This window comes from Chelmon rostratus, chromosome 22 (genome assembly GCF_017976325.1).
Source record: "Chelmon rostratus isolate fCheRos1 chromosome 22, fCheRos1.pri, whole genome shotgun sequence".
Lineage (NCBI taxonomy): Eukaryota > Metazoa > Chordata > Actinopteri > Chaetodontiformes > Chaetodontidae > Chelmon > Chelmon rostratus.
The window spans coordinates 17,363,124-17,384,850 of NC_055679.1; the positions used below are offsets into that span (position 1 = coordinate 17,363,124).

At 43.0% G+C, this 21,727-nt stretch overlaps 2 protein-coding genes across 5 annotated transcripts in view; one reads left to right on the forward strand and one right to left on the reverse strand.

Moving 5' to 3' along the window:
- sfmbt2 (Scm like with four mbt domains 2) overlaps nucleotides 1-5,772 on the reverse strand; it is a 45,162-nt gene extending 39,390 nt beyond the window's left edge. For 2 of the 3 annotated variants that reach the window (XM_041963880.1, XM_041963882.1), the window contains exon 1: nucleotides 5,623-5,771. The gene's annotated coding sequence lies outside the window, so the exon portion shown is untranslated. Of the gene's footprint in view, nucleotides 1-5,622 lie in introns of all 3 variants that reach the window. The other variant, XM_041963879.1, reaches the window with a different exon arrangement.
- A 3,920-nt stretch (nucleotides 5,773-9,692) lies between these two features.
- tmem110l (transmembrane protein 110, like) lies at nucleotides 9,693-21,491 on the forward strand. Of its 2 annotated transcripts, XM_041963931.1 has the most exons (9): nucleotides 9,693-10,098; nucleotides 13,057-13,105; nucleotides 13,393-13,488; nucleotides 13,570-13,691; nucleotides 14,763-14,875; nucleotides 16,134-16,217; nucleotides 16,432-16,563; nucleotides 19,226-19,360; nucleotides 19,540-21,491. In XM_041963931.1, the coding sequence occupies exons 1-8, from the start codon at nucleotides 9,909-9,911 to the stop codon at nucleotides 19,352-19,354; spliced, it is 915 nt and encodes a 304-aa protein (XP_041819865.1). In that variant the 5' UTR covers nucleotides 9,693-9,908; the 3' UTR covers nucleotides 19,355-19,360; nucleotides 19,540-21,491. The 2 variants fall into 2 exon arrangements, with proteins under 2 accessions (XP_041819865.1, XP_041819864.1); XM_041963930.1 differs by having other exon boundaries at nucleotides 19,226-21,491.
- Nucleotides 21,492-21,727: the final 236 nt, after the last annotated feature.

Consider the following 21,727-nt stretch of genomic DNA (forward strand, 5'->3'; position numbering starts at 1 on the left):
TTGTTTTTTTCTCCGCCGCCGCAACGTGTCTGATTCTGTTTAATTACTGCGAAGCAAACGCTCGATGTGATCAGCCAATCTCCTGCTGAGCTGAGTGAGACAGTTAGCCCCTTTTCTACACTCATCTGCTGGCTTGGCTCTGTACTGCTGAACTGTGCAACCATGGTAGCCAACCGCTAACAGTATCGTCATGTCCTCATGGAGACGGGACGACTGAAACTGCTGAAGAATCTGCTATGTCTGGTGTTAGCAGCGGAGGCTACTGAATCATGTTCCTGAATGGAGATGAAGCCCAGTCGAGCTCGCTTTGACCCGACTTCAGAGACGATACATCTCCAAAACAGAAACAGAAATCATCGACAAGGTTTGACTCTGCGCAGCCAAAAGTGCCAATGGAAAAGTCCGAAGATTGTGATTCAGCACATCTCGTTATCACTGTAGCTCCAGTTCATGCAGTAATTAACAGAAAGCTGTAATAATTTCTCCTGACGTCTTCAGGAAACACTGACGTGAAACCCTGAAAGTGATTTTTTTCAGATTATTTCATTTGACTGAATGTTTATACAGTATTTCACTTTGTTTTTCTTCTGTCCAGAGTTATTCAGCGTCTAATAACCCCTCAGATTCATCCTGTGACCTATTTGAGTGCCCCGGCCCCCCAGGTTCGGAATCCCTCCTCGTTACTCGTAAGTACTTTTTGGGCATTTCAACAGTTGACATTAGTGTGGAGAGAAAGGCTTCCAACAAAGGCTGGACTCAAACCTTTGATGTTGAAATTGGGGCTGCAACAAATTTATTTTCACTTTCTTGATTAATTGATTAATTGTTTCATTTATAAAATGTGAGTCTTTGTTGGCGGCATCAAATGTTTTGTCCAATCAGCAGCCCAAAAATATTCAGCTTATAATGACGTAAAACTGAGAAAACAAGCAAATCCTCCCATTGGAGAAGCTGCAAACTGAGAATTATTACTTTTAAAACTGGCTAGTTGATTTATCCGTTATCAAAAACCACGTTGCTCTGCTTACACCCAGTGCACTCTTTGTATTGCATCATTCAAGTTTTATAAATAAGTCTAATAAAAATAGAGGCGACGCACGGAAACATTTCTGTCGTAATCCAGCAGCTTCTGTAAAGGTTCTTTACAGAAAATAACTTCTCTAATGTTGGAAAAACAGCAGACAGAAATGGCTTATTTCTGAATGGCAGCAAAACAATGAGTGAAAATCATGAACTTCAAAACAACAGACCCTGGTTGTCACTTGCCTGGCGTTTGGCCTCACAGGTCATGCAGTCACATCACCCATGACTCACTCCCCGACTTCCACCCACTTTCATCAACACGGCAATTAGCACAGAGGCGCGCTGCCGTCACACATCGATCCTCAATCAAGCCACAAACAACTGCGGGATCGGGCCGTCAACTGCGAAACCAGCATCCAAAAGAGCAGAAAACACCCTCCTTCTGTGCCGAGGCGAGCCAGCCATCCTGAGACGTTCCCAGGCGGCGGAAAGAAAAGAGCTGAAAAAGGTGAAAATCCAACAATCCTCTGGTGAAAATAGATTCCTGCGTCCGGAAGACCCTTAAAATCCTGAGCAACGTAAGACACGCAGCCAGCGCTCAGGCTGCTGTTTGAGCTGAGTGCATTCACAGAGCTGAGAAGCTAAAGAGGCAGTGACAGCCTCCACAACCGCCCGACTGTGTGTGTGTGTGTGTGTGTGTGTGTGTGTGTGTGTGCTTGTGCGTGCGTGCCACCCCCCACCACACAGACCCCTGACATCCCTCCGTGGCTCCAGCAAACATCCATTGCGTAAACAACGAGCTGAGCTAATTTGGCCCACATGACGCCGTCCGCTGCCCTCCTCCTCCCTCGCAGCCTATCAGTGCCTCTCGCCTGAGTGTCCCACAACCTTCAGCGGCACTGACACACAGCTGTCGTCAGCACGCCGTCCTCCGCTGCGCTAATTAAAACTCATTAAAGCGCACTCAAACCCTGGCGGCGAGTAGCGCGAGGAGCCGTTCACAGCGGCTCTTCAAACTGGTTTTTCCCTTGAAATTCCCCTCAAGTGTTTTCTCCCCCCCCCCACAGTATCACAAAGATAAGGGATTCTGGTTCTTATGACGTTTGAAGACTGAGTGACGCATCAAAACTCAACTCAATGTTACGGTTTCATCAAGGAGAAATTAATTAGCAAATGAAACAATTAGTCAGAAAACTGGTAATTTATCAAGCAAAAATAGAAAAAACTGAGACAATTTGAAGACGTCACCCTGAGCTTTGGGAACATTTTTCACAATTTTCTGACATTTTTTTGCCAATTTATAAAAAATACAATTAACAGATAAATAAAATAGGAAAATTCTGGTTCATTGCAGCCATTTTTAAGAATTCTAGAGGTCTAGCGCTGTTATTCTTTGCAGCCTTGAAGCATTTTCGGATTGTTTTGGCTCGACCCCCCAGCACAGAGAATTGAAATAAAATGAAACAAAGACCATGTGGTTACAGCGCTGACTTTGAGCCTTAATTTAAGGGTTTTAACGACCACACCAGATGAATCGTGGAGGAGCCGGAGCCCTGTCATTGTCCTCCCGTGCTGTCCAGAAATGGGAGGCAATAAGTATGAAAAAAAAGAGGGGGATGCCGGTCCCACACTGATTACTCAATACGCATGTGAACACCCTCAAAGCCTTAAAGCTGAAAGTGGTTTCATTTCACATCCAATGTGCTGGATGCAGCCGAAAGCCAAAAACAGGAAATGTGTCATTGTCCAAATACTTATGAGCTGCATTGCTCATTTCCCCAAAATTCACCCTGACATATTTACTGCCTTTGCAAACTTCCCTCATTACGGGGCCTGCAGAATAGATTCTTTGTGGGTGTGAGCGGCTTGAGCGCGAGTTTGTTAAGGTGGATCCAGCAGGTTTGAAAAAGGTTAAGACTATCTGCAAACAAGAGCATCGTAACCTTGCTACTAAACCCTCATCCTCCAGAAAACGACCATTATTATTAATCACAGCTGGAAAACAACATTAAAAAACTTGCATCATCTTCGGCTCCCTGTGAGAGCATGTGGAGCTTCTTCTTAATTCAGTCCCTCGCTGGTTAAACGAGTTTTATAACCCTCGGGGACAGAAAACCCTCCTCGTGCCTTTGTTCAGAAAGTCAATGTCAACTGTTTAACTCTTTGTCTCTTAAACAAGCCGGCGCTCTGGAGCCGTTTTCCACCACAGTTCAGCGTTTGGGCTTCATGAGGTTTACCGGCCTGCAGCGTCCTGGAGGAAGCAGCCCAGATTGGGCACTGGGGGATTAAGTTGGTCTGGCGGAGTTAATCTCAGACGCAGGACATTTGTGCCCTCAGATTGAGGAGACTTTTTTTTTTTATTGATTAGCCCCTGGTGGGGAGCTGGGCATCCACATGTTGTCCTCCTGCCTTTCCCTAAACCCATCCATGCCAAAGATTTAATGGGGGATTTAGGAGATTAACTACCAGTGCATGGGCTTGGGTTTTATTGCATTACTCCCCATTAGGTTCTCCTCTTTTAGACCCATCCAAGAGTTGTTTCCTCTTGGCAACAGCAGGACAACAATTTGTCCTCTGTTTCTTCCTCTTGATTCCTACAGTTTTTAACAAAGATGTGTACACAATGCAGCCCGCGTGCTTCACGGCCAATTACGACGGCCTGTGATGCTACGAAATGATGAAACAGGAGAGGAAACGGTGCAGGAGCAGCCGGGTGAGGAAACTCCTTCACCCTGAGTTTTCTCATTTCAACATCACTGGAAACAACTTCCTGCAACACACAAACTCGCTCTGCACAACCTGCAGCCTCCAACAGGAGAGGTCGAATCTGACATTTGCCTAAGTCCTCCCTTTATTCAAACACAGGCTGAGAGTTCATTCACCAGCAGCGGAAGGAAAGAAAGAAAGAAAGAAAGACAAGATCCTGACTTCATTTCCTGTAAAGTGACCTCCTCTTTCTCTTTCATGCATTGCTGTGTGTGATTGCCCTCCTTGAGAAACATTTACAAGAAGATTACCACACAGTGCCTTATCAAAAACAGCTAAATGATAAAAAAAAAAAGGCCGTTGGGTGGTTCTTGCAAAAAACAAAAAGAAAAAAACATCCAAAGCATCAGTGATGTGCAGCAGGACTCACATTGATTGCTCAGCGTGGACAAAATGGATATGTTTTACCTTCATGGCCACTCGTATTTCGGCATTTCTTTATCTCCGAGCCTGCGCTCACCCATCCCCACCGGCAGCTCCGCGGAAAAAAAATATCTTTGGAGCAACAAGAAGTCTAAAAGCATGATTTATTCATTGCACATGGACGTGTATCGTCGGCTCCATAACGTGCAGTCTTTATTGTTTCTGTTCATTATGGTGACGAATTTAATCTGGAGGGGGAATCCTCGAATAATGCAAAGCTGTAAACCCCGGATTTGCAGACCGCCCGCAAAAGAGAAATAATTAAACAGATACGCGCGGTTTAATCCAATTATCTGCTTAATCATTGCAAATTCACCCATAGAGGCACAATAAACTGGAGGAAATATCCCGTCCGACTGTGCAGCCATCAACACACAAATCTAAGATTCCAGGCAAAATGTGGAATTAAATCAGCCTGCCGTCGGTCTGATGTGGAACAGCGACATTAATGTGGCACAACGTGCGGGGGAAACGGACGGATCGGCGGCCGTGCGCGAGAGCATTTGTGGATAAAAGTGAAAGAGGAAACGTTGAGTGCACATGAGGAAGATGAGGCTGTGAGGGGTGTAGCCGAGCAGCAGGCTGGCTGCCACTCCGCTCATGTACTTTGCACACTCAAAACTGCAGCGGAAAAAAACTCCCACGGAATCGCCAAATGCACACTTTGAATTTAATTGATTACACCTCGTGTGTGTCCATCAAAAGAAACAGAGCCGGTCGCGTTATGTGCCGTCACTTTATTTTTTCCTCGTTCAAAGATTTTAAGGCGCAGTTTTCCCCCCCTGAACACCATAACCCGCCATGTTGAAAGTGCTTTGACATTTTGGCAGTGTCCGGTATTTTCCGATGGCTTTTGCGCACCTCAGGGTGACGAAAAAAAATCCCAAAATGACTCACGTGGAGCCAAACGACTGCGATAAGTCATTTTTAACGTTCACCTGCGAGAACAACTTCGTGTTCGCGTCAAGCAAGACAAGAAAAAAACGCGTCGTGGTCTTTAAACGGAACATTAAAACACCTGGAAACGACGCTTCGGTTGAGACTCCGAGGGTTTGATTAAAATTCACATTATTTCCCGCAGCAGATAAAAACATGTCAGACACAAACAGCGAGCAAAAACAACGCAATAAACGGCTTTACCACGAGTGCCACGAGACCGCGTCCCCTCTGCCGGTGGAAGCTGCTAATCAGCGCGTGAGAGACACTTTGGACAACTTGGGCTCGCGAGCGAACGCTCGCGACTCTTCTGTCGTTTCTACAGAAACCGCCTCGGGAGCACTTCAGGGTTGTTTCAGCGGAGCGGGGGGGAATAACTCTCCCCGTGTTTATTCCGTCGACATGACGAAAATAACAAAACGCAGCAGCCGCGGAAAAGCCTTCCCGGACCGCTGGAGCCGTCACCTGTCTTACCTGTCCAAGTTTTTTTTCGGTCGCCTCTCCTTCTCGAGACCCCCTCTGTTTTTTTTCCTCCTCTCTCTCTCCCCCTCTCTCCCTCTCTCTCTCTTCTCCTCGTTCGCGTGAGCCCGAGCACAGCAGCGCGAGCGACGTCTTTCAGCTGCTGCTGCTGCTGCCCCCGTTCCAATATGGCATCTTTCATCTGCGCATGCCCCAAAAAAACATCTACAGATATTTTTCAAGCCAACTCCTTCATCGAGCTTTTAGTGCAGCAGCGAAAACTATTTCTTCTGCTCGTTATAAATAGGGAACTCAAGTTCAGTCGACGCCTACAAAACCCGAACGCACCACAGCGGAAAACTGCGCGTTACACAACCAAACACTAGTTTTTATCCGCATTAAAGCTCATTCTGATGTAGCAGAATTAATTTGAAGATATATATATATGTATCAATTATTCATAATTGGTAGGAATATTGGAAAGCAATCAGTCATTTTTCTTGTGTTTGCGTGCTGTTATTTGATCCAAGAGCCAATATTTCTTTAACTATGCCGTTTAAACAGAAAGAAAAACTATAACCCCTATAATCATTAGATGAAAATAAACATGGCAGTGTTTTGACTAAATATAGCTGATTGCAGCTCATCATTAGCTGCTCCTGTGCAAGAACAACCCTGAAAAGTCAATGATTCATGATGGATTGTGACATTTGCTCTTTTCATTACTTCATTCTGTTCAATTTGGCTTTTTTTTTATTTGGCAGTCACTTTTTCTCCAAATAGCTCTTGAGAAATATCCTTTCTCAAGAGAATTTGTTTTAAAAGGGCCATCTCTTATCAAAGTCAACAGTATCCTCTAGTGGTAGGAGCGCACTGCGCCACCCGTGATAGGCGCAGTCATGTTTTTGGTTCAAAGGTTGGTGCATTTTTCCATAAAGGCTTATAAACAGGCACATATTGACTCCGCAGCCAGAGGAGGTTCAGGCAGATACAAAATGTGCTGAACGTGTTGTGTTTGGCTCTGGACTAAACTGAACTCTCAGGGTTGGAAAAGTTTTGGCCGACAGAAAGTGAAACCGACACAGATCCAGGATTACCGCCGCTTTAACACGAGGTTTGTTGGGGCAATTTCTATATCAGGCGTCGGTGAAATTAAAGTAGTGGTAATGTTCCGCTCTGAGCGTGGAGGTTCACTCTTGACCTTTGAGAACAGTGTTGCAAAATCAGCTCAAAGGTCTGTTTGTCTGTTGGGCCTTGGAGCGGAGATTTTGACGCACCATGCGCACATTTTGCTGGGAATCCCCCGAAAAACACCCCCAGCTTTCACCTAATAAACGGCCACTGCCGTTAAACTAACATGCCATAAAGCTGTCACGGGGTCGCGCATGAATAACTTATTTATGCGTATTCGGGGGAAAACATGATGAATGATGATATTAGTTTGCCTTGATTTCATTTGATCTGGGACAATAGACTGTGGCTACATATGCTAATTCTAAAGTTTTATTCTGAAGTTTTCCTTTAGTTCATATTTCAGAACAATAAAAAGACACGGATCAGGATGTCTGACATCTGTGAAATGGAAAGTGTGAAACGACACACGTAAATAAATCGATGAATATATGAGAAACATCAAAGTAACAGAAAAGGGAAGAGTTATCTGCGAGGTATTTTTTTTAGTTAAATCATAGTTCTGAACCCCCAACAGTCCACAAAATCTGAGGATTCACCCTGATAAGAGACTAAATGAATACTTATTTTGGCAAAATTATGTTTGTCATTTATATTATCATCATGTTTATTTCCACTGTTTTGTCAAATGTTTTTGCTCTTTTAATGTGAAATACTGGACACAGCCTCCCCCAAGCCTTCAAGTTAAACAATTATCTGACAAGGATAAATCATTTTTGTGCTTCTTGACGGATCACAACAAGACATTTGCTTAATTTTAAGGGGCCAGCAGCTAAAAAGATCTAAGACTTATAACACAGAAAGACACCAAACAATAAATAAACGTAGCCTGTTGACAACCGCACTAAGGATTTTATTTTGAAACCTGTGACGGGAAGTTCAGTGTTGTGTTTTATGGCGGTGGATCTGATTCATAAAGACACAAAAAAGACACGTGAAGACCGGAGAAAGAGGCGCTCGTGGCGGTGTGATGCCGCTGGAGGAACAGATGGTTGGAGCGCGCGCCGTGCTCCATTAATCTGCCAGAGAAGAAGCTTTTCCAAGCGCGCGGGAGGGAGGATTATGCCCCCTCCTCCCCTCCTACACACACACACACACACACACACACACATACACGCACACGCGCGCACGCGACTCGCGCATGAACCCGCAGCCTCACGAGGCAGGGGACCTTTTTTTTGTTTTGGCAACACTCAAAAACGATTCAGGTTTCGGGGGGGGCAGGTTTCCTGACAGCATCATCTGAGGGCTCAGTAAACCCCATGGTAAAGTGTGAAATCACATGATGTTACATTCACTTATTCTCACTAACAGTCTGAGCCCCTTATAAATAAATCATAAAAACACTTATATCTGATGAATCCAAACTCTCCGCAGGTGATTTACCTGAAACATCCTGCGAGCGAGAGAACAAACGTGCAGTGTGTTCATGAAATGCAGGTGTGTGTGTGTGTGTGTGTGATGAGAAACATGGATGTGTTTTAAGGTCACTGTGTCAAAACTCTATCAAGCAATTAGATCTATTAGTGGCATTTCAGAGCGCATAATCTGGTCATATTTACGGGTTTATTTTCAATAATCAAAATCAAACCTGGGATTTATTTATTCTAAAGTAAATCTGTTTTCAACGATTTCTTATTCCAACAAATCAGAGCATTTGAACAACCCATGATGACCCTCATTGTTCTGTGAGTTTCATATAATTTTGGTCTTCTGAGCGGAACAAAGCGGCCTCTCTGGTTTGGACATTGTTGGCCTACATGTTGGCTCTGCGCCTACTTGTCAGGCTCCAGGTGTGTAATCCTCTAAAGTCTCTACATTGGCATACATCCGTTCATTTTGTCTTAAGAATCCCATAACTACACCATCTCCACCTCCAGCAAACATCTACAAATATAAGCAAATATTCAGAGCCTGACGGACTTGTTCCTGACCGACTCTGACCTCAAAGATTTGCTTCATTGTACTTTCACGTGAGGCAGAGATTTGCTCCCCTGGCCCTCGTGCGCACGACCGGGTGCCATTGCCTAAAGGAAAAAGGCTCTGAAGCGGCCTCGCGCACATTCAAGGAATTCTGCTGCGGGAGCCGCGCGGTCAAATGACCCAAACCGCGACAGGAAGTATGTTAAATGTTGCGTCAAAATAAAATGGTGTAGTCAAGAGCAGAACAAAAGAATATGAGTGGTGCAGGTTGGAGTAGCTGTTTTTTTTTTAAAAGGTTGATCAGGTTTTACTTGAGGTTTTATCTCCTTTAAATAGGTAGTCAGTCCAGATGAGGGCGAATAATTATTTTGCAAAGGAATACAAAATAAAATTATATTAAAATGAGACAACAGTGAACAGATCACATAATAGTCTACATAGGAAAAATAAGAACAAGAACAAATTGAATTTAAACAGGAGTCATTAACCATTAATTGAGTCATTTTCTACACAATTTACATCTTGTGAGCTGTGATAATTAGCACATAATTTATACAAACAGACTTTCAAATAGGCTGCAAGAACATATTTATTAAAGACTGCTTGTCGCTCATTATTATTATTGTTGTTGTTATAACTATTAACTAATGATAAAACAAAAATAAGACTGAATAGAAAAAAAAACTGAGCACAAACACAAATAGACGAGAAGAGAGATTTCACCAAATTCTGTTAAAATTGTTCACATTTAAGGTTGAATAGTCTAAATACAAAAGTTTAAATTGGAACATGTGTTGTCATTTTTTTAGGACACAATGAGAAACAGCGTGTCACCTGACAGTACAGAGCCTGTCCCTTTGTGTTCCTGTCAGGCTGTTCAAGACGAGCGGCTGATGGCTTTTATTTTGAAGTATTTTCACCGGAAGCTCGTGTTTGTCGTGCGGTTGCTTGACAGTGCGTGTTGTCACAAACATGGATGTGAGGCAGATAATCGATCCCCTTTGCATCATGACATATAGCACCAGCTTCTGGAGACACTGAGGGGAAACTTTTATCTTCGATCGATCTGCGGAAGTTAAAATCTGGAGGTTTGTTTTTCTCCAGTAAAGAAACGTTAAGCCCTCCTTTGCCCACCGAGGGAGTGCTCCTTTTGTCTCCGACGGCTCGGTTGTTTTTATCGTGTCAACATGGACATGTACGGATACAGCGGGGTCCTCTTGGTGAAAAGGTTCCTGGACGATGGCGTTTTTGAAGTCACAAACATGTCTGACATCAACAAGGCGAATCCTCACGGCTGCGATAACGGAGCTCTGACGGACAGGTTCGGCGTCTTGATCCAGGGACTCCTGGCGATCGTCGCCTTCAGTACGCTGATGTGTGAGTACCTGACCCGTCAGCCCCGGTTGTTGGTGGAAACAGTCCTTCTGGGTTTATTCACGGAGAAGACGCACCAAACACAAATGTAGAAACTCGCTTTTGAAAGGCTGCACCAGTCCACGTGGCGTTTTGTTGACGTTTTTTCCCCTTGAGTATAATTAACATGGCACCAAATTCCACTGAAAAATATGGTAATTTAATATTGACTCGTTTTCGGAAAAAAAAGATGTATTGAAATTGAACATTATTGAAGCATTTATTGGCTAATAAGGGTTCTGTTCTCATTTCGGCATGAACTAGGTGCTGTAAAAACACTACATTAAGAAGGAATTTCAGCTTTTTTCTTAATTGCCGTCGCTACAAACATCTTCCACGTCCACAAAATAGACTGTTGTTACCAGCGGTGGCGATGTGTGCTCAATTCTCTATTCAACGTATTGTAGTAAAATTGCGTACACTTTGTGGCATATCTGTAGACCGAATTTGCCATTGCAATCTATATTAACCATAAATAATTAAGGTGTACAATACGTAACCGGTATGTGTGCCTGCAAGCAAAGCAGCATCACAAATTGCAATATTTTAAGTGAGGTTTCGTCAGGGTTTCTCCCTGTGGCAGAATGACAGGTTTTGGATCCAGTGTTTCGTTATTGTTGTTTATTAATAACCAGAAATCCTGCCAACAGTGAACTGATAAAATCTCCATATGTTTCAGTGAAATGTAATATTCATATGCAGCTAATTAGAGCATTTGCTGCTGTTCAAGGGAAATGCCTTTATTGATTTAAAGAAAGTTGAACTTCAGACTTAATATCTGTCTCTCTTTCAGTTTTTAATTATGCCACAGTTGTGTATCCAATATTTTGACAGTTAAGGCAGTTTAAGGGGAAATATATTCAGATTTTAGGAACTTTCACAGTGTTTTTTGGGGGGATGCAGCCTTAACAGCACAAAAAAAGATGCTCCTGTCCAGCCACAGTGTGGATTTACTGTGAACAAAGGCTGTTGACTGCTAAATAACTTGTGATTCTGTGGCAGCTGACTTGGAGAATGTTGGGCATCTCAGCAGTTTTGGCACCACAGGCTGTGTTTAAAGCTCCTGCAGCAGATGCAGCTGAAAGGTGTCACGAAAAACTGCATCCAGTTTTTTTTTTTCAGCCCCTTTAGGAATCTCTTAATGGTTTGTTTGAGTGCACGAGCACTCAAATTCAAACTCACCCTGTGTGTGTGAGGATGATTTCTTTTTATGACTTCCTGGATTACATTTAATCTTATTTTCCAGTCAGTTTCCTTGAATATTTCATGATAACAGTGAATTTATTCAGCTACCAGGTCGCACATATACGCTAACTGAATAATATGTGCTTTGTTTTTCTCTTTTGTTTCATTTCAGAGCCAAAAAAATGCTTCTATTGTCAATTCACCTTTGTGTGGGGTTAATCCAAGGCCATGGATATGCTTATTTAAATACAAATTCCCGTGCATCCTGTGTAGTATTCACTTGCTCTGTGAGTGTGCAGGCATATGCTCTAATAATCAGTGTAGTTTTCAAAGGTCAGTGCAGTCATGTTGATTTCATCAGCTAATCATGCAGGCGGGTTCAGAGCAGTTGAAGCCTGAAAGCGACGAAGTGTTGCAGAATTAGGCCAGGCCTTGAGGGCGAGTGAGATCAATGAGCTCTAACCTCCACTCAGTTACTTATTAGTAGAGGAATCGATACGCCTCCCTCCCTCCCTCTCTCCCTCCCTCTCTCTCTCTTCTTTTTTTCCTTTCCTGTTCTCAGCACAAGTGTCGTTCTTGGTCAACGCACATGCGTCTGTTAATATTTACACCCCATTATTTGTGTGCAGCAGAGCATTAAAGGCCCTTCAGCTACGATCGCGGTGGCGGTATGCCAGGTTCCAGGCGAGCCTGCACCATGCATCCCTCTGCTGATCTGAGTTAAGAGTGCTCTTCCTCAAAGCTATTTTTGGGAGTTTCCTTCCATTGACTCGTCATTATTCCCGCACTCGTATAATCCAGATGATGGCTGAATATCCAGTGTGGCCGGCACGGTGCTTTAATACAAAGCTTTATATGCAAAGAGTGGCTGTTAGGTAACAGACTTTTAGAGCAAATGTTAGTCTAGTTTGTGCAATCCCTGTTTTTCCAGCCTGTCATGAGAGAGATTTGACACGCTGTAGATAAACTTCATACCGTTTAATTAATTTTATACCATCTGACATCCTCACAATTTGAACAGTTTTGAACAGTCTAGACTTGACTCTTTACTTTATCAGTTAATCAGTTGGTTATTTTTACACTTAATATCTTAAAGAAACTTTAAAATGGCCACAACTGAAGATATTTAGTTTACACTCATATAAAACAGTGACAAATGGTCAGTCTTCACTTTTTAAGCAGCTAAAATCAGCAAATGTTGCTCAACGAATGACTTAAAATTCTAAATTTACCATCAAAATTGCTGACAAATAATTAACTAACTGCTTTAGCCCTAAAGAAATCTGAAGGAAGTCACTTTAAATGGCTTCAAAAGTCTGAAACTCGCTGCTATTGATTCTCCCGTCACACTAAACACCAACTTCAACTGCACCAGATACAGCTGATGAATCCTGAAAGAAAGAATAGATGTGAAAGCACGTCTGCAGGAAGCCTCGATCCTGTTCTCGCTTGCCGAGTCACGTTCTCTGACCTTGTGAGATGGCGAGATAGAGGAACAGTGGGCGTCTGTTCGCCCCGAGCCCTGTGGGGAGGATTGAAGTGTTGTGGCGGCGTGAAACGAGGACGACGCGTTCTGTGTCTTCTTCTGTCCTCGCTTCCCTCTCGCCCTGCAGAGACGAGGTTCACCGTGGAGGTCAAACAAACTGCAAAGAAACCGTGTTACATGTTATTGCTTTGCAGGATAAACACAAGTCCAGTGTTATTGATGAATTGATTGGCTTTATTTTCTGTTGGCAGTGAAGAGGTTCCGGGAGCCCGCAGGGATCAGACGGCCGTGGAGGATCTGGTCAGGACTTTATTTCTTTTCTACCTTTTCTTGTCCTACATTCTTAGATTTTACACACTTGCATACATGAGAATAATCTTTTAAAATGAATAAAATATTAGTCGAACCCTAATTTCTCAATCAAATGAACCAATCTGGACAATTAGAAGCCTCACGTTAATTAATTACACATCTGTCTGCTCTGAGTATAATCTTGTGGTTCCTGGACATTAAAATGCAACACAATAGAATAAAGGAGTCAAATTCATAAAACTGAAGTTTAACACGGCCCGTCGTGTCTTTCCCAGGTTTTTCGACACATCCAAACAGGCCATCGGCGCTCTTTTCATCCACTTTGCCAACGTCTTCCTGTCCACGCTCACCAAAGAGGACCCGTGCTCCCTGTGAGTTATTGATTGGCAAGTCATGATGTGATGCGGTTCGGCCGCCAGGCACTGAGAACGTGATTTCCCATTTTGCCAAAGGTATCTGATGAACTTCCTGCTGGACGCCACGCTGGGGATGCTGGTCATCTGGCTCGCCGTGAAGCTGGTGTCCAGACTGGTGGAGTACAAGCAGTGGACGCTGCTCATGTTCGGAGAATACGGTGAGTGAAAATGGCTCTCAAAAGGAAAATGACAGTAAGCTGCAGCTCTGGCCTCTGCCACCGGAGGGCGCTGTAGACTCACCGGAGGCAGACGGGGGAGGAGAGCCAGCGTCTCCAGCTGCGACCCCGCCTGGAAAACATTCCCAGTGGCTTCGGAGAGGCTTGAACTCCTCGCCAGTTATTACTCCCTCTCTGCTGTTGCTTTTTCTCTTGCGTTCCTTCTTTCTGTGATGGAAAGTTTCACTCAAACAAGTTGCAGGTCCGATGAGGTCTCCAGCTCGCTTCACTGTCACGATCAGGGTCAAGTTTGTGTTTGATTCTTCCTCTCTTAACATTTTAAGACGGCCCTGTTGCCAAAAATGTGAGTATTCATGAGAAAGGCACTGGGTGAGCTCCAGGAACACAGTGACGATGATCAGGGCTTCCTCTCCCTCTGCCTGCCTGCCTGCCTGTCTCTCTCTCTGTCTCTCGCTCTCTCTGTCTGTCTGCGTGTCTTCCTCCTTCCTTCTTCCTGTCTTAATGACAGACTTATCCTCCTTTGTGTCTGCTCTGGTGAGACACCTGTGTATCCTTCTGGAAAGGTGCAGACAAGGGGCAGAAATACTATTTACACACTCAAGAAGCAGAACAGTCAAGATTTATTATTCACACAGAGCATTAAAATGAATCCTTGATCTTGGACACAATAGTTTAAAGTAGATGTTTTTTTAAATAGTGGAATTATGTTAAAGCTACTGACTTTTTCTTTACAAATTGACATTAACTTTAAATCAACTTTGGTTTATACACAATACATAAAATTGATATAGCTCAGTACAGTCAGTTTTAGACTCTCAGAAGCTAAAAATACATGGAATGAATTAATTAAAAAAACAGCTGGGACAGAAATAATATAATAAAAATAAGTCATAAATATGTTTTTAATGTCCCAAAGAAATAATACTATAAAAAGGAATAATGAGTAATGAGTCTTGTAAAAATAGCCCAAAAATAATGAAGTGAAATACAGCTCAGGCTGGACGTGAAGACGTGTTTGCATGAACTGATGTTTTTCTCCTCCTCCCCCTCCAGGTGACCCCCCCCAGGCCGCAGCATGGCTGGGTCAGTGTGGCGTCTACCTGCTCATCATGGTTCTGGAGAAAGGTGTGATCAGCCTGGTGCTGCTCGTCCCCGGATGGTCCAAAGTAAGGAGAGCGTACGGCTGCTAGTGCTGCGTTCAGGTCCTATGGGACACATGGCTTCCTGTGACATTATCATACGCCTGGCATGCGGGAAAATCACGTAGATAGATTTTCTCGTGGTTTGAAATGGTAGAATATGAGCATCAGGTGAGCCTGTGACTGGAATTAACATATTCATTATGAATTATCATTTTACCTCAGCTGAAGCTCAGTTTTTTCCAGTTTTATTGTCACAAACAGAACATTTTTACTTCCCAAACTGATCCCGGCGAGTTCAACCAGACTACATGGAAAAATCAGCCGATTTTAGCGGTCTTCTCTCACAGCTATTTTGGCTTTGTTTGTCATTAAAAATTCTCTTGCATCATCCAGACTAGAGAAAGAATAAACAAGAGGAGGATAAAAAGATGACTTTCCTTTTGATTCGGATGGAAACACGGAGGCAGTGTGAACGTATCTGAAGCACAGTTTGTTTGCATGACATTCGGGATCATATTTGCTTATTCAAATTGGCCCTTGCCACAGAAACAAATGTCTTTCTAAAAAGAGTAAAAAGGCAGTTTTATTTGTTTATTTCGTATCCACTTGTTTCCAGTGAGAAGGAGATCCCACTTTGTTTAGAGGTCGTCTCTGTTTATGAATATTAGTTGTATTTATAGTCACTGTTTGTTCTGGTGGAGGGGAGCTGAGAGTAAAGTCTTTCCTTTCTGTCCTTCAGTCTTTTTGTTCATGTATGTTTTACACGGTCATGGCTCATTTCATTCAGATCTAATTGTTCTGCAACATTGATTTTCTATGTGATGTTGATCTGGAAATTTGATCTGTTTTGACCTGAAGCCTTGGCTTAATAAAGTATAGTAAAGTAAATAAAGTAAAGTACATTGAAAATAAAAAAACAATATACAGTACTTTAATAAACAAATTCGAGTATATAGCTATAAAGACATATAATCAGGAAAATTTAATAAAGTAAAATTAAATGTAAAACATAATAGAATAAACAAACAATACACTGTATGCATATGTCCTACATGCTATACACAAATAATATGTGAATGTAATATAGTAATAAATGAGTAGGTGGTTAATTTAAGGTCCCACTCAACTAGAGCTGCAACGATTAATTGATTAACTAGACAAATAGACAAAACAGCTAATCGACAGTGAAAACGATGGTCAGTTGCAGCCCCGCACTCACCATCTTTCAGTTAAAAGTGACTTCTATCAGCCCGATGTTCAACTCTCCCGTCTTGTCTTCCAGCTGCAGGAGGTGTTGCTAAGCTACATTGCTAACCCTCAGCTGGAGCTGGTGCTGGTCATGCTCATCGTGCCCTTCATAGTGAACGTGAGTAGTCATGATCTCGCTGTCACGTATGGTTGAGGTCTTTTAGTAAGAAGTGAAAAATACGTGATTGTACTCAAGGTAAAGGTTGCTGTTTCACAATAAAGACAACAACTCCCATGATCCCTTGCTGCTTCATGACGCCACCTAACAACATCTTCGTTATTGTGCGTTTAAGTCTAATATCTCAGTCTCGTCTCTCTGGCTCCCCCTGCAGTCCATCATGTTCTGGGTGGTGGACAGCCTGACGATGAGGAAGTACAAGACGATGAAGAGCCTGGACGACTCGTGCGACGGCTCGGTGAAGAAGGCTGACTCGCTGCCCTGGGTGAACAGCGAGGAGTCGCGGGTGAGTGACGGTCATTGATCTGGAGGTCACCTCTGTTCCGGTCGATCAGATCCGTAATCTGGAGTTGATCTAAACAGACGATCATTCTGAGTGGAAACAAAAGCTGTTCAGGATTAAAGGTTAGAATCTATTCGGTATAAATAACGGATGATTTGCATTTTAAATTTAAAACCTTCAGCAATGTAAATTAATTCTGAGCTTTATAGAAAGTCACAGCAGAAGCATCTTTACTAAAATCCCAGGTAGCATTAAAATGTCTAAAAGTTTTCTTAAAACTGTTTAAATCCCCTGAAAATCAGGCGGCGTGGAGAAATCAGCCCGTGCCATCTGCCGCGGCGGTGACTCAGCGGCCTTTAAAGGGGGATTAGTTCTGATGTTCTGAAGAAGTTCTCCAAATCCTGCCCCCAAACAAGAATGTGACAGTTTGATATCTTTGCTTTTTGATGAGGAGAAGGAGACTTTAATGTGCGTGGAAATGGTAGTTGATGGTTGATGCACCCACACGGTCACGCTGGGTGTCAACCGCACCTGTTGTTTTGGGGGATGAGCGCTGTGGAGACACACACACACACACACACACACACACACACACACACACACACACACACACCAGTCAGAGTTCAGTCCAAGAAATCCTGAGTCAGACTGTTCTTCCTCTTCTGCGGCGCTTTCATTCCACCTTAAAATGTGAAATTCTCTGACACGCTTCACTAAATTCTTCTCTCTTTTTGGACAGTGTCTGACTTTGTGTGCTTGCAGGACTTTTTGGACAAGGACGGAGTGCATGCGATGCTTTTTTACGACGTTTTTGAACAGTTTGTACTGCAGATGTGTTTTAAAAGGCCAGCTCACACACGACTTTTCTCACTCACTGATCATTCACACAGACAGACTCAGTTTTGTTTCTGTAGCATAAAAACCTCAGCAAGCCTTTTTAAAAGTGCTCTACATCACACTGAAAACATCTTTTGTATTAAAAAAAACTGGACAGGTAGAAAACGTTACACCTGATCAGAATTACCACACAGAACTGCAACGATTAGTCGGTTAATCAATTGATCAACTATTTTGACAATCGTTTAATTTTTCAAGTAAAAATGTCAAACATTTGCTGGTTCCAGCTGCTTAAATATGACGATTTGCTGCTTTTCTTTGTCTTTTGTGAAATTAAATGAAGAGTCTTCGGTTTCGAACTGTCGGTGGACAAAAGAAGGAACCTGAAGACGTCACTTTGGGAAATTGTGATGAGCACGATTAATCGATCAATCACATTAATCTGTAATGAAAGTAGCTGTTAGTTGCTGGAGTTAAAGGATCGATCCACCCCAATTACAAAAACATCATGATATTTTTTATTTGTTTGTGTTGGTGGAGCTCACACAGTTGAAACACAACATTTCTGGCTGTTTTTAATGGCTTCAGGTCCAGTTAAGAGAAATCTTCAATTTTTACGAATACAGAAATATTTCAGAGGTGTGTGCACTTCCTGCTTCCCTGTTTCAACATAAAGAAATAGTTTTCTCAGTTTGGTTTTGGTAATAGCCTGAAACCAGTAGAGTGGAGCTGTTACAGCAGCAGATTAATGATAATGGTGTTGGGGTGGGATGTTCAGCTGTCACATTGTGGGTGTGATTTCTTGGTAACCACGTACTTCTGGACCAGTAATGACATCCGAAAGGTGTTCAAAGCTTATTTTTTCTGTAATTTTGGTGAATTTTTATGTGTAGACTACTAGAAACACAGTCACGCTCCACTCGTTCGGACTTTTTAAAGCGCTCCTGTGAGTTTTGGGTTGAGCTCTGGTTTATCTGGACTGATGAAACTGTAACAGGCTCTGGTTTAATCGCCTCCTCCTCCTCCACACTGCACAGAAGCCCCTGTCTTTTCTTTTTTTCCCCTCTCTCCAGAAAGATTGAGCTGACAGACTTCAGCACAGATGACTGTCGGGGTGCATGACCCTGGTGTTCAGTGGGATGACAGTGTTTACCCCCCCCTCCTCTTTCCTTTTCCCTGGTCCTCAGCCAGGCCGCCATAAATCAAGCCTTCATCCCGGGAATAAAAGTGACATTTAGGAGTCGCGTCCACGCGCTGATGTTATGGAAAGCAGAGTGAAGTGGAGGAGGACGACAGATAGAGAGGCATTGACTTGGATGAGGTCTCGGTGGGGGCGGTGGTTGAAGCTGTGGTCACAATGCTGTTGTTGTGACATCAGTTGTAGAGACGATCAGATCCTGGTGTTACATCAGCATCAGGAGCCAGACACAGGAACGGCAGAGAGAGTCCAGGTGATTTTCAAAATAAAACATCCTGTGCAGACATAGTTAAATGTCCAAATATGAGCAAGCTAACAAAATCAGGCAGGAAAAATGCTTCTGAAGTGTTCCCGGTGGGGTTTGAAGCCACATGGAGCTTTAAAGCGGCCGTCAGATCAGTTTCCACATGTCAAACCCGAACATAAAGCAACATATGGAGGTTTATAATGCCGTAAATGTTGTATAGTTGTGGAATTTTGCCCCTTTGGGACTTGAATCCCTGCTGCTGCTGCAAAGTGTCCTCCAGGCTGCGAATAAACAGGGATATTTTCCACTTTATGTAATAGATAGAGATGTTTCCCAGCTTTCCAGCGAGGATGCAGAATCCAAACTACTTTGTCTTCTCTCAGGTCCTGCTGACCGTCGAGACGGACACGGACGAGGCCTCCGAGGGGGAAGAGGAGCCTGGCGATGTGGGGCCGGTCCCTCACGTGCAGTATTCTGGAGGACCGCTGAGACCCAGCTGGGTGGTGGTGTAAACGCAGGTGATGTGACCTCCTACCTGTCTGTCCACACACACACACACACACAAACAACACAAAACAGCCTAAATATGAGCAAACCTTGCATCCTTATCTCCTCAGATTAAAGGTCTAAATATCAGCTTCCTTGTAAGCAAAGGCACAATTAAAGGTCATGTAACCTGTGAATGTGAATACTACAGCCTCAGCTGCCTTCCTCTGCACCGAACTGGAGCTTCACTCAGCGTATGCATGGAAATCAAACAGCATTTAGGGAATTAGAAGCTCTTTATCCTCTCACCTTGCTGCCTCCGTTCGCTGTAAGACAACATCAGAGTAACCACAACTGAGGGCGTGTGGAGAGAGATTATTACGGAGCGTGGCGCCCGCCGGCCAATGTGTGCGGATGGTGATGACAAAGACTGGAATAAATCTGTCTTTTCACCACACTGGGGACTTTTGGGAATGATGTTGCTCTAAAGAGAGTCATTTATCACGTATCATATTCCAAAGAGGAGCAAGCGAGTGAAGTATATATATATACACACATATAAGTGCTCTAAGATTTTCAAATATAATCACTTCAAATCCACTTTTTTAATTAGTAATTATAGTCATTCCTGCACGTTCTGCCTCTGGCTGCTCGTTTTAAGTTTGAAAGGTGGTTAATGGTCTTATTTTTTTAAACCACGCACATCTTTTTGCCGCCATCATGACGGACCAAACATGTTGAAAGTAGTGGTTAATTGGAAGTTTTACATCTTTGCAACAGGCTGCTTTTAATATATATATATATATATATATATACTGTATGTGGGCAAGAAATTGTTTCATGTCATGGTTTAAAACCAGGTTGTGTATGATGAAGTATTGGAGCCACTGTTGGGGGGAAAACCCTGAGATTTCCAGAATAATGAATATTTTAGAAATGAGGAAAACGTCCCATTTTTATCTGAAAAAGTTGTAATATTATTGCTGCGTGTTTATAGTCGAAGAACAGTTGGACATTGTGGGAAACCCACTTCTTTGCTTTCTTTACAAGAGTTAGATGAGAAGATTGTCGCCACTCTCATGACTGAATGTTAAATATGATAAGCTAATTAGCTTAGCATAAATACTGGAAACAAGGGGAAACAGCTAGCCTGGCTCTGTTCTATCTACAAGTGGCACTAAAGCTCCCTAATTAGCACGTTGTGTCTTGTTTGTTTAATCTGGCCAAAATCTGAAGGTTGGGGTTCACGAGGATTTACAGGGGGACTATTTTTTTGGTCGGGGAGCAGTGACTGAAGATAAATTAAGATAAGATAGACTTTATAAATCCCCAGTTGGTTGGAGAAATTCAGGTATGACAGGCAGCAGGTAATGGCAGTTGGGAAAAAAATAGCAACAGAAATAGAGAAATACAAGAACTTCCCAAGAAGACAGGCAGGCTAGCTGTTTCCCCCCGTTTCCAGTCTTTGTGCTAAGCTAAGCTAACCATCTCCTGGCTACAGCTTCATATTTAGACTTCTTGTAGTCATATTTTGTTCAAAATATAACAACCCTGTTCTTGAAATGTTAAGTCTTTATACTGTACTTCATGTTTTTTTCATACATTAAGCTTTTCTGGAGCTTACAGCTCTATTTTCTGAAAATATCACGACTTTATTCTCAAAAGTTTTCCCAACAAAAAATACCCCGTCACAATAATACTCTCAGTGGGATGGTACAGTAGCTCCATAATAAACTTTTGCAAGTTATGGCACATTTCTTTTATTTATTCTGTTAATATTTTATATGTATTTTACTTTTATATATTGTGGTCCAGACTGTGGTAACAAAGATGGAGCAGGAGGTTTTTAGGGAATAAAGCAGATCACCAAACTGCAGGTGGTGAATCAGCTCTGGATTCAGTCTGACTTAAGTATGTTATTGATGACTTTTCTTTATGTATTCTGCTGTTTATCGTCAAGACATGTTAATATTTACGGTTTGAAAGGTCTACAGTTTGTACGTTTTTTTTTTTTTGTATTCTAATGTATCTTGTATGTATTGTTTTTATAAACCAGAGTATGAACATGTGGATAAAATGGCACAGCATGGCCTGAAGTGTCATTAACGGGCTGCAAACTGCCACGGTGCTTCTTACCGAGTGTATGTCTTTAATCTGTGCTATGAATAAAGATGATTGACACATGAGCCCGTGTTTGGTGTTGAATTCCTGCGGTGGCCGAGGCGAGGCGATGACAGACAACCTGAGCGGTACCTGGCCAGAGCACACCTGTGTGGGCGGGGCCAGCAGCCCTGTGACCTCCAGCTGATGACAGGGAGGACTGCGGAGCTCTGTGTGTGTGAATGCGTGTGTGTTTTGTGCGCATGTAGTCATTGGTGCTGGGACAAGGGGTTAGTTAC

Coding starts and splice junctions, on each gene's coding strand:
- tmem110l (XM_041963930.1), top strand. CDS start 9,909: ATGGACATGTACGGATACAGCGGGGTCCTCTTGGTGAAAAGGTTCCTG. Junction 13,489..13,569: donor AAAGAGGACCCGTGCTCCCT/GTGAGTTATTGA, acceptor ATTTTGCCAAAG/GTATCTGATGAACTTCCTGC. Junction 16,564..19,225: donor TGAACAGCGAGGAGTCGCGG/GTGAGTGACGGT, acceptor GTCTTCTCTCAG/GTCCTGCTGACCGTCGAGAC.